The sequence below is a fragment of the Capricornis sumatraensis genome, chromosome 9, assembly GCF_032405125.1.
Source record: "Capricornis sumatraensis isolate serow.1 chromosome 9, serow.2, whole genome shotgun sequence".
In the NCBI taxonomy this organism is placed as follows: domain Eukaryota; kingdom Metazoa; phylum Chordata; class Mammalia; order Artiodactyla; family Bovidae; genus Capricornis; species Capricornis sumatraensis.
In genome coordinates this window covers 8,083,598-8,096,118 of record NC_091077.1, presented here as the reverse complement: position 1 = coordinate 8,096,118, position 12,521 = coordinate 8,083,598, and the positions used below count along the sequence as shown (strand labels likewise).

Sequence of the window (12,521 nt, the reverse complement as noted above, 5' to 3'; positions counted from 1 at the left end):
CTGTTATACGCCATTAGCAATTTTGCCTCTAGGCTTATGCAGACGTAAGGACTTCCCTGGTGGCTCAGAGGGTAAAGCGTCTGCCTACAGTGTGGGCGATCTGGGCTATCCCTGGGTCAGGAAGATCCCCTGGAGGAGGAAATGGCAACCCACTCCAGTCCTCTTGCCTGGAAAATCCCACGGATGGAGGACCCTGGTAAGCTACGGTCTGTGGTTGCAAAGAGTCGGACACGGCTGAGCGACTTCTCTTCACTATGCAGGCATAGATCTGTCTCTTGAGCTCTTGTGAAAAATCACATCATGCTGTTTTACACACTGGGCTGCAGCTTGCTTCTGTCACAAGTATGTGGGTTACTCACTCAGTCATGTCTGACTCTTTGCAACCCCATGGACTGTAGCCCACCAGGCTTCTCTGTTGATGGAATTCTCCAGGCAAGAATATTGGAGTGGGTTGCCATTCCCTTCTCTAGGGGAATCTTCCTGGCCCAAGGATTGAACCCAGGTCTCCTGCATTGCAGGCAGATTCTTTACCATCTGAGCCACCAAGGAAGCCCAATAGATTGTATCAATGTTTTGTAGAGATTGAGAGTCTGGGCTCCTGGCTGAAATCCTGGCTCAGTTACTTAGTAGCCATGTGGCTTTGCATAAGTTACCATCCCGGGCTATGACGCAGTTTCCTCATCTATACAATGTGAAGTGAAAGTCACTCAGTCGTGCCCAACTCTTCTTGACCCCATGGACTATACAGTCCATGGAATTCTCCAGGCCAGAATACTGGAGTGGGTAGCCATTCCCTTCTCCAGTGGATCTTCCTGACCTAGGAATCGAACCAGGGTCTCTCGCATTGCAGGTGGATTCTTTACCACCTGAGTCACAAGGAAGCCCAATGGGATAATAATAATATCTCAAAGAGTTGTTATGAGATTAAAGGAGTTTAGTGCATGTTAACAGCTATGCTTGGCACACAGAAAGCACTCAGTAAATATTGGCTATTGTAGTAATAATGACTATTATGGTCAGGTCAGTGTGTGTGTGTGTGTGTGTGTGTGTGTGTGTGTGTGTGTGTGTGTGCGCGTGCACGTGCACGCGCTCAGTCGCTTCAGTCATGTCCAACTCTTTACAACCCCATAGACTATAGGCCGCCAGGCTCCTCTGCCCATGGGATTTTCCCAGCAAGAATACTGTTGTGGGTTACCATTTCCTTCTCCAGGGGAATATATATATTCACCTCCTTCCTTCTTATTATTTTTAATTCCTGCATAATATTCTTTACATGAGTGTACCGTATTATTTGGGCCTCCCTGGTGGCTCAGATGGTAAAGAATGTGCCTGCAGTGCAGGAGACTTGGCTTTGATCCCTGGGTGGGGAAAATCTCCTGAAGGAAGGAATGACTCTCCACCCCAGTATTCTTGCCTGGAGGATTCTATGGACTGAGGAGCCTGGTGGGCTACAGTCCATGAGGTCCCAAAAAGTCGGACATGACTGAGCAATTAACACACACCGTATTATTTAACCGGCTCCCTTTTCTTAGGTTGTTTTTAGTTTTTTAAATATTTATTTTTAATTTATTTATTTTGCTGTGTCGGGTCTCAGCTGAGGCACACAAGATCTTCGATCTTCATTGCAGCATGTAGGATCTGGCTCCCGGACAAAGGATGGGATCCTGCCTCCCTGCACTGGGAGCATGGAGTCTTAGCCACACACAGCCAGGGGAGTTCCAGGGTGGGCTTTTCAGTTTTATATTTCCAGTGGAAAAAGAGAATTGTCTTCTTTCAGGCTGCTGTTAAAGAGGAAAGATTAAACAAGAAACAAACCTTGACAACGAGATTCTCTTTTGGATACAGTTTAACCAGGGTGCTGAAGTTTTGGGGCTGGGTCAGCCCTTTAAATCCCCCCACACCTGAGAGACCCCAGAACCCGATCGACTTCAGTGTGTGTGACTGCACATGTGTTTCCCTTTGGGTGTTTTCTTTAATAAAGATCAGAATGGCTTCTGTGCCCTCAGGGTACCCCCCCATCCATTTTGAACATTAAAAATATACATTTATTTATTTGACTGCACTGGGTGGGGTTTTTAGCATGTGGAGTCTAACTCTTTGACCAGGGATTGATTGAACCTGAGCCCCTGGTTTTGGGAGATGGGAGTCTTAGCCACTGGGCCACCAGGAAAGTCCCCAGTTTTTTGTTTGTTGTTCTTTGTTTGTTTTACTTAGACAGCATTGCAATTAAAGTCCTTATCCATCTTCACACACTTATGCTATTACTTCTGTGAGACACCGTTTCTAGAAGTGGGATTTCTTAGTCAAATCGTACGCGCATTTTTCCTGTTCTCTATCCTTTTCTTAGCTTGTTATACTAAAAAAAAATCTATAGACTCAGAAAAATTTTTGGAGTAGTACAAAGAGTTCCCATGTACTTTTATACACCTTCCCAGACTAGCAACGCCTTATACAACTATAGTATACGATCAAAACCAAGAGGTTGCACATTTTAACTTTAAGAAAATGTCACCAAGTTACATCTTTGCAAGTTTTTATCAATTTATACTCTCATTAGTGGGGTATAAGAATAACTGATTTCTTGTATCTCTGCCAGCACTCCAGCAAGCAATCCATCAAATTTTTGCCAATACAATGGATAATAATAGTATTGATATTTCATGATGGATTTTTGTGATTTACTAGTAAGTTTGAGCATCACTTTCACATGCTTAATTGTCCACTTGTACTGTTTCTGTAAATTTCTTGTTTATATTCTTTGTCCAGTTTGTGAGTAGATTATTTGCATTTTTATTGCTTATTTGCAAGAACTATTTGTTTATTAGGGAGGGTCTTCACTTATCTGTCATAGACTGCAAATATTTTCTCCCAGTATGTGATATCTTTCAAGTTTATCCTTCTGAAATTTTACACTTTTATGCAATCCAATCGGTCAATTTTTCCCCTTTATGTCTTCCAGATTTCATGTTTTTCTTAGACAAATATCTCTCCACAAGTATGAAATTTTCTATAATCTCACTTCAGTTTTTTGGTTACTTTATTAACTTTAAATACCCCCTAGATGATGAACTTTTATACATTTCAATGATCTATTTATTAGAGATTCAACATTTGGGCAAATGATTTAATCCCAACCAGTGGTTTCATTCAGTTTAGCTTTGCCACATTCCATTATGGTTTTTGATGTGTTCATTTATGTATGTGTTTATTTTTGGCTGTGTTGGGTCTTCATCGCTGTGCGGGCTTTTCCTCCTGTTGTGGTGAGCGGGGGCTACTCAGGGCAGAGCATGGGCCTGAAGGCACGCAGGCTTCAGTACTTGCAGTGCCAGGACTCGGTAGTTACAGCTCACCGGCTCTAGAGTGAGGTCTCAGTAGTTGCGACTCACAGGCTTAGTTGCTCCACGACATGTGGAATCTTCCTGGACCAGGGATCAAACCTGTGTCCCCTGCATTAGCAGGCAGACCTGTAACCTCTGGACCACCAGAGAAGTCCCCACATTCCACTATTTGTGATTCAGACGTGTTCTAATCTATACATCTCTTCTTTGGTAAACCAGGGATTTCCAAGCCCATAGATGTTTTGGTAGTTGGAAGGGCGAAATGTTCCCAGCTAATGTACTCTCCTCCACCCTGGTCTGTTGCAGGAGAGGTGAGGTGTGTGGAAGTGTTTGCCCAAGGGACACTTGCCGTCTCTGCCTCGAAAGACCACACCTTGCGCTTGTGGGACTTACTCTCTGGCCAGGAGAAATTCACCATTTGGGATGGAGGTTCAAAAGATCCCACTGAATCTCAGACCTGGAGCCTTCATGTGGATGAAGCAAAGAAGGTTGTGTATTCAGCTTCAGGCTCAAAGGTAACAAATAAACCTGCCCTGTTTGCAAAGGAAGGCTGAGACCAGAGCATTCAAAGATAGCATATTGTGTTTATAAGGAGGTGTTCCCTGAAATGAGACAGAAGTACACAACCGCTTGAGGGGATGCCAAGATTAGATAACCTTGATAATTCTTTCTGACCTTAAGATTTGAGACCTTTCATAGTATTTAATACAGTCATTTTCAGTGCTATAAATTTCCCTCTGAGTACTGCTTTACTTACATCCTGCAAACTTTGATATGTTATGTTATTTATGTTCAGTTCTAACTATTGCTTCTTGATCTGCATACAGATTTCTCAGGAGGCAGATCGGTGGTCTGGTATTCCTATTTCTTTAAGAATTTCCCACAGTTTGTTGGTACATCAGTTCAGTTCAGTTCAGTTGCTCAGTCATGTCTGACTCTTCACGACCCCGTGAATCGCAGCATGCCAGGCCTCCCTGTCCATCACCAGCTCCCGGAGTTCACTCAGACTCATGTGCATCAAGTCGGTGATGCCATCCAGCCATCTCATCCTCGGTCGTCCCCTTCTCCTCCTGCCCCCAATCCCTCCCAGCATCAGGGTATTTTCAAATGAGTCAACTCTTCCCATCAGGTAGCCAAAGTATTGGAGTTTCAGCCTCAGCATCAGTCCTTCCAGTGAACACCCAGGACTGGTCTCCTTTAGGATGGACTGGTTGGATCTCCTTGCAGTCCAAGGGACTCTCAACAGTCTTCTCCAACACCACAGTTCAAAAGCATCAATTCTTTGGCAATCAGCTTTCTTCACAGTCCAACTCTCACATCCATACATGACCACTGGAAAAACTAGCCTTGATAGATGGACCTTTGTTGGCAAAGTGATGTCTCTGCTTTTTAATATGCTGTCTAGGTTGGTCATAACTTTCCTTCCAAGTAGTAAGTGTCTTTTAATTTCATGGTTGCAATCACCATCTGCAGTGATTTTGGAGCCCCCCAAAATAAAGTCTGATACATCGTAAGCACTAAATAATTAATAGCTATTGATCGTTCTACAATGAAGTAATAAAAGTAATTGGTCCTTGTTAACATGTAAGTAATATTGGTAGCTTATAAGCCCTGCTGTCCAATATGGTGACCACCAGCTATATGTTGCTATCAAGCACTTGAAACGTGGCTATTCCAAATTGAGATGTGCCGTACACAAAGGCCTCCTCAGACAACCATTTTGCCTTTTTGCATTTCTTTTCCCGGGGGATGGTCTTGATCCCTGCCTCTTGTACAAAGTCATGAACCTCCATCCTGCTCTTCAGGCACTCTGTCTATCAGATCTAATCCCTTGAACCTATTTCTCACTTCCACTGTATAATCATAAGGGATTTGATTTAGGTCATACCTGAATGGTCTAGTGGTTTTCCCTACTTTCTTCAATTTAAGTCTGAATTTGGCAATACGGAGTTTGTGGTCTGTGCCACAGTCAGCTCCTGGTCTTGTTTTTGCTGACTGTATAGAGCTTCTCCATCTTTGGCTGCAAAGAATATAATCAATCTGATTTCAGTATTGACCTGGTGATGTCCATGTGTAGAGTCTTCTCTTGTGTTGTTGGAAGAGGGTGTTTGTTATGACGAGTGCATTCTCTTGGCAAAATTCTATTAGCCTTTGCCCTGCTTCATTCTGTATTCCAAGGCCAAATATGCCTGCTACTCCAGGTATTTCTTGACTTCCTACTTTTGCATTCCAGTCCCCTATAGTGAAAAGGACATCTTTCTTGGGTGTTAGTTCTAGAAGGTCTTGGAGGTCTTCAAAGAACCATTCAACTTAAGCTTCTTCATCGTTACTGGTTGGGGCATAGACTTGGATTACTGTGATACTGAATGGCTTGCCTTGGAAACGAACAGGGATCATTCCGTCAGTTTTGAGACTGCATCCAAGTACTGCATTTCAGACTCTTCTGTTGACTATGATGGCTACTCCATTTCTTGTAAGGGATTCTTTCCCGCAGTAGTAGATGTAATGGTCATCTGAGTTAAATTCACCCATTCTAATCCATTTTAGTTCGCTGATTCCAAAAATGTTGATGTTCACTCTTGCCATCTCCTGTTTGACCACTTCCAATTTGCCTTGACTCATGGACGTAACATTCCAGGTTCCTATGCAATATTGCTCTTTACAGCTTCGGACTTTACTTCCGTCACCAGTCACATCCACAACAGTGTGTTGTTTTTGCTTTGACTCTGTCTCTTCATTCTTTCTGGAGCTATTTCTCCACTTTTCTCCAGTAGCATACTGGGCACCTACCTCCAGACCTGGGGAGTTCATTTTTCAGTGTCCTATCTTTTTGCCTTTTCATACTATTCATGGGGTTCTCAAGGCAAGAATACTGAAGTGGTTTGCCATTCCCTTCTCCAGTGGACCACATTTTGTCAGAACTCTCCACCATGACCCGTCCGTCTTGGGTGGTCCTACACGGCATGGCTCATAGTTTCACTGAGTTAGATAAGGCTGTGGTCCGTGTGATCAGATTGGTTAGTTTCCTGTGATTGTGGTTTTCAGTCTGTCTGCCCTCTGATGGAGAAGGGTAAGAGGCTTTGGAAGCTTCCTGATGGGAGAGACTGATAGAGGGGGAAACTGGATCTTGTTCTGATGGGCAGGGCCACGTTCAGTAAGTCTTTAATCCAATTTTCTGTTGATGGGGGGCTGTGCTCCCTCCCTGGGGCCAAAGTATGGTGGAGATAATGAAGATAATGGTGACCTCCTTCAAAAGGTCCCATGCCTGCACGCTACACTCAGTGCCCTCAGCCCTGCAGCAGGGCACCGATGACCCACGTCTCCGCCAGAGACTCCTGGACACTCACAGGCAAGTCTGGGTCAGTCAATTGTGGGGTCATTGCTCCTTTCTCCTCCGTCCTGGTGCACAAAGTTCTGTTTGTGCCATCCAAGCATTCATTTCCCAGTCCTGTGTGAGTTCTGGTGGCTCTGTGGTGGGGTTAATGGGACCTCCTCCAGGAGGGTTTATGCCATACCCAGGTCTGCTGCACCCAAAGCCTCTGCCCCTGCAGCAGTCCACTTAGAGTCCAAATTAGAGATATCAGGGAACATTAGAGTCTAGATTAGAGATACCAAGGGAACATTTCATGCAAAGATGGACACAATAAAGGACAGAAATGGTATGGACCTAACAGAAGCAGAAGATATTAAGAAGAGGTGGCAAGAATTCACAGAAGAACTATACAAAAAACATCTTCACGACCCAGATAATCACGATGGTGTAATCACCAACCTTGAGCCAGACATCCTAGAGTGCAAAGTCAAGTGGGCCTTAGGAAGCATCACTACAAACAAAGCTAGTGGAGGTGATGGAATTCCAGTTGAGCTATTTCAAATCCTGAAAGATTATGCTGTGAAAGTGCTGCACTCAATATGCCACAAATTTGGAAAACTCAGCAGTGGCCACAGGACTGGAAAAGGTCAGTTTTCATTCCAATCCCAAAGAAAGGCAATGCCAAAGAATGCTCAAACTATTGCACAATTGCACTCATTTCACAGGCTAGTAAAATAATGCTCAATTCTCCAAGCCAGGCTTCAACAGTACATGAACCATGAACTTCCAGATGTTCAAGCTGGTTTTAGAAAAGGCAGAGGACCCAGAGATCAAATTGCCAACATCCATTGGATCATCAAAAAAGCAAGACAATTCCAGGAAAACGTCTATTTCTGCTTTATTGACTACACCAAAGCCTTTGACTGTGTGGATCACAACAAACTGTGGAAAATTCTTGAAGAGATGGGAATACCAGACCACCCCGCCTGCCTCCTGAGAAATCTGTATGCAGGTCAGGAAGCAACAGTTAGAACTGGACATGGAACAACAGACTGGTTCCAAACTAGGAAAGGAGTATGTCAAGGCTGTATATTGTCACCCTGTTTCTTTAACTTCTATGCAGAGTACATCATGAGAAACTCTGGGCTGGATGAAGCACAAACTGGAATGAAGATTGCCAGGAGAAATACCAATAACCTCAGATATGCAGATGACACTATCCTTATGGCAGAAAGTGAAGAAAAACTAAAAAGCCTCTTGATGAAAGTGAAAGAGGAGAGTGAAAATGTTGGCTTAAAACTCAACTTTCAGAAAACTAAGATCATGGCATCTGGTCCGATCACTTTATGGCAAATAGATGGGGAAACAGTGGAAACAGTGTCAGACTTTATTTGGGGGGGCTCCAAAATCACTGCAGATAGTGATTGCAGCCATGAGATGCTTGCTCCTTGGAAAAAATGTTATGACCAACCTAGATAGCATATTAAAAAGCAGAGACATTACTTTGCCAACAAAAGTCCGTCTAGTCAAGGCTATGGTTTTTCCAATAGTCATGTATGGATGTGATAGTTGGACTATAAAGAAAGCTGAGCACCGAAGAATTGATGCTTTTGAACTGTGGTGTTGGAGAAGACTCTTGAGAGTCTTGGATGGCAAGGAGATCCAACCAGTTCATCCTCAAGGAAATCAGTCCTGAATATTCATTGGAAGGACTGATGCTGAAGCTGAAACTCCAATACCTTGGCCACCTGATGCGAAGAACTGACTCCTTGGAAAAGAACCTGATGCTGGGAAAGACTGAAGGCAGGAGAAGGGGACAACAGAGACGAGATGGCTGGACGGCATCACCGACTCAATGGACATGAGTTTGAGTAAACTCTGGGAGCTGGCGATGGACAGGGAGGCCTGGAATGCTGCAGTCTATGGGGTCACAAAGAGTCGGATACGACTGAGCGACTGAACTGAACTGTATACAAAGGGCTCCCCAGGTGGCGTTAGGGGTAAAGAATCCCCCTGCCAACGCGAGAAGGGTAGGAGATGGAGGTTTAATCCCTATGTCAGAAAGATACCCTGGAGGAGGAAATGACACCCCATTCCAGTATTCTTGCTGAGAGAATCCCATGGACAGAGAAGCCTGGTGGGCTACAGTCCGTGGGGTTGCAGAGTCAGATGTGACTGAGCGTCTGAGCCTATAGGCACAGTAAGCATAAAACACACATTGGATTTCAAAGACTCAGTATCATAAAATATAATGTAAAATATTTCAATAATAACTTTGTATTGATTATATGTTGAAAAGACAACATTTGAATATACTGGAAGTATATCATTAAAATTTATATCTCTTGTTTCTTTTTACCTTTTTAAATGTGGCTTATAAAAAATGTAACATCATGTGTGGCTTACATTGTATTTTTATTGGACAGTGTAGGCTTAACTATTACAGAGGTGTGGGTTGTTTTCAAAACTGATTATAGAAATCAGCTATGTTATCAGCAAAAGTTGGGAAAATACAGTAAAGAAATAATAGATAATAAATACCTGCAAACCTTATCATAAAAATTATCAAAAATATCATAAAATTATCATAATTTTGCTTTTTGTGGTGCACATGTGTGTATATATGTGTGTATGAAACAAAAGGGGGATAAAACCATATGTACAGTTTTCTAAAATGATCTTTGCCCACAACCTTAAAAATTCTTCAAAATCAGCATGTTTAGTGATTTTATAAGATTCCACTGCGTGGCTCTGCTGCAGTTTATTTAACTAATCCCTTAATACTGGACATACAGGTTGCTTCCAGTTCTTTGCATGTTCAAATAGCTGAGGTAACTTTCCTTATACAAATATACATATGTGTATGTCTTTCTGTGTATCTTTTCCTAGTCCTTTAGTATAAATCCCACAAGTAGAATTAATAGAATTATTTAAATGATTACTTTTGATGAAAAGATACTTTTGGGGGTAAGGTTGACGATGAAACTTCTCTAATTATTCATCAGTAATTACTTGGAATGAACATATATGCATATGGCATGGCTGTTTTTTTTATTTTTTTAAAGCTGCATTTTAGAGCAATTTTATTTATTTGTTTTTAAAAACATGTATTTGAGAAGTAATACCCTTTTTTCCCTAAAATTTATATATTCGTTCATTTTTGGTTGTGTCGGGTCTTGTTTGCAGCTTGCGGGATCTTTTGCTGTGGCTTGAGGGCTTCTGTTTAGCTGTGGTGCCCGGGTTCCAGAGTGTGCAGGCTCTCTAGTTGAGACACATGGGCTTTGTTGCCCCATGCCCTGTGGGATCTTGGTTCCCTGACCAGGGATCAAACCTGCGTCCTCTGCATTGAAAGGTGGATTCTTAACTGCTGGGCCACCAGGGAACTCCCAGCAGTTTTAGATTTGTGGAAAAACTCCAGAGATAGTAGAGAGGGTTCCTGTATGGCCTTGTTCCAGCTTTCTCCAGTGCCCACATGTCACATAACAAGTGTACATTTATCAAAACTAAACATTAATATGGACAATTACCATCAATTCAACTCCGTACTTCATTTGGCTTCTATCAGTTTTTCCACAAATGTTCTTTTGCCGTTCCAGAATCCATTCCAGGATCCCTTCCACTTCCCCACTCCTTTTTTCTTCTTAATTAAATCTTTAAAAAATTCATCATTACTTCTGTTTACATGGATTTACCTCTTTCGGTTACACTGGCTCTTCCTCGCTGGGCTGCTTCCTCTAGCTGTGATGAGCAGGGACTGCTCTGTTGCGGCGCCCGGGCTTCTCGTCGCAGCGGCTGCTCTTGTTGCAGAACACGGGTTCTAGATGCACCGGCTTTAGTTATTTCAACATATGGGCTCAGAAGCTGTGACTCATGGGCTTAGTGGGAGAGAACCCATGTGCCCTGCATTGGCAGGTGGGTTCTTATCCACTGTACCGCCAGGGAAGTCCTTCCCTCCTTTTTCTTTAAACTGATGGAGTGTTGACAGTTAAATGTATAAACTCTAAAAAAGAGCAGGTTTTAATATAGTCAATATTTTGTAGTAACTATAAATGGATGGCATCACCAATTCAATGGACATGAGTTTGAGCAAACTCCGGGAGATTGTGAAGGACAGGGAAGACTGGCGTGCTGCAGTCCATGGGGTTGCAAAGAGTCGAACATGTCTGAGTGACTGAACAAAAACAAATAAATGGAACGGAACCATTAAAATTAATTGCAATGACCAAAAAGAAAAAAAAAAACAGGTCTTGCATTTGACTCTGGCAAACTTGCAGCCTAGGTCTCCCTCTGACATGGGTCTGTCTTTTCATCATTCTGTTAGGTCAGTGCTTGGAATCTGGAAACTGCAGAGCTGATTTTCCATATCCTGGGGGATGCCTCTGACCCCTGGGTATGCATGGCAGTGCTGGCTTCCCAGGCCACCCTGCTGACTGTGTCCCGGGGCGGCGTGATCAGTCTGTGGAGCTCAGCCACGGGAACACTGCACAGGAGGCAACGTTTGTCCAGCATCAAAGAAGATACACTTGCCTGCGGGGTCTCAGTCCAGAACCAAGGAATGGTGGTTACTGGGTCCAGCACAGGCTCCATCTCTTTGGTAAGCAACTGATGTTGACTGAATCAACATTAATTCAGCTACGAAGTGCTTAGATGTCCTAGAAGTTGGGAGAAACCATCTCACCTTTGATCTTTTTCTTTTTAACCTTTTATTTCATATTAAGAGTACACCTGATTAACAATGTTGTGAAAGTTTCAGGTGGACAGCAAAGGGACTCTGTCATACATATATGTGTGTCCATTCTCCCCCAAATCCCCTTCCATCCAGGCTGCCACATAACATTGAGCAGAGTTCCCTGGGCTATACAGTAGGTCCCTGTTGGTTATCCATTTAAATATAGCAGTATGTACACGTCAGTCCCCAATTCCCTAACTATCACGTCCTTATATCCTCCCGCCAATCATAAATTCCTTTTCCAAATCTGATTCTGTTTCTGTTTTGTAAATAAGTTCATTTGTATCACCTCTTTTTAGATTCCACAGAGAAAGAATGTCACGCAGGTCCATCCATGTGCTGTGGATGGCATTATTTCATCACCTTTGACCTTTTAATGAATGACACTTGGCTTCTTCATTCCAGGGGGCTGCAATTCAGCACAGTCCAGGAAACGTCTCTTGGTGTCTCCTGGGGGCTGGCCACTGTGCCACTGATGATGCCCCGTCTTTCTGCGGATGCTCTAGGAGAAAGTATAGAACTCGTATCAGAACTGTCCCTGATGAGGGGATAGGACTTGGGTTTCTATCTACCAGCTGCATCAATGGTTAGGTGAGGGCTGCTCCCAGGAGCATTAGCACAGGGGCCAAGTGTATGAAGGAGTGAGGTCAGAAAAAACAACCTCCCAGCGCCGAGTTGCAGGTGTGCAGTGCGCACCCTTCAGGAATAGAGGGGTACATTGAGGGGACATGGATGGGGCACCAGGGTTGCGTTATATCGGAGCTGCAGGTGGAGGAACAAGGGTACCAGGCCGTGCATTAGAGTCTAACCACATCGTCAGTCTAGGGAGGAATTCAGTCTAGGGAGGGAGCCAGGCTCTCCAATGACTCATAGTCATACTAAGAGGAGCAGAGTCTGTTTTCAGTAGAGGCAGAAATAGCATGTTCTTGCTTGGGTGAAGGAACAAATGCTTCTGATAGAGGCAGTCTTGGAAGGTTCCTCTCCAGGGAGACAGCCTCAGAAGGAGAAAGGATTACTAAGATGAATAAGCAAAGATGGAGCGAATAGGGGGTTGCATGGTGAGGCAGTAGGAACATGCTGGGTGTTATGGAGAAAAGAGAAGTGGAGTGGAAATAGATCACAGAGGGTTTTGCGTCTCCTA

At 43.6% G+C, this 12,521-nt stretch overlaps 1 protein-coding gene across 1 annotated transcript in view; it reads left to right on the top strand.

Moving 5' to 3' along the window:
* The window catches only part of NWD1 (NACHT and WD repeat domain containing 1), a 76,089-nt gene that overhangs the window by 44,566 nt on the left and 19,002 nt on the right, over positions 1-12,521 (top strand). The window contains 2 exon segments of the mRNA XM_068981238.1: positions 3,645-3,853; positions 10,973-11,245. Coding sequence (XP_068837339.1) covers positions 3,645-3,853; positions 10,973-11,245 — 482 coding nt within the window.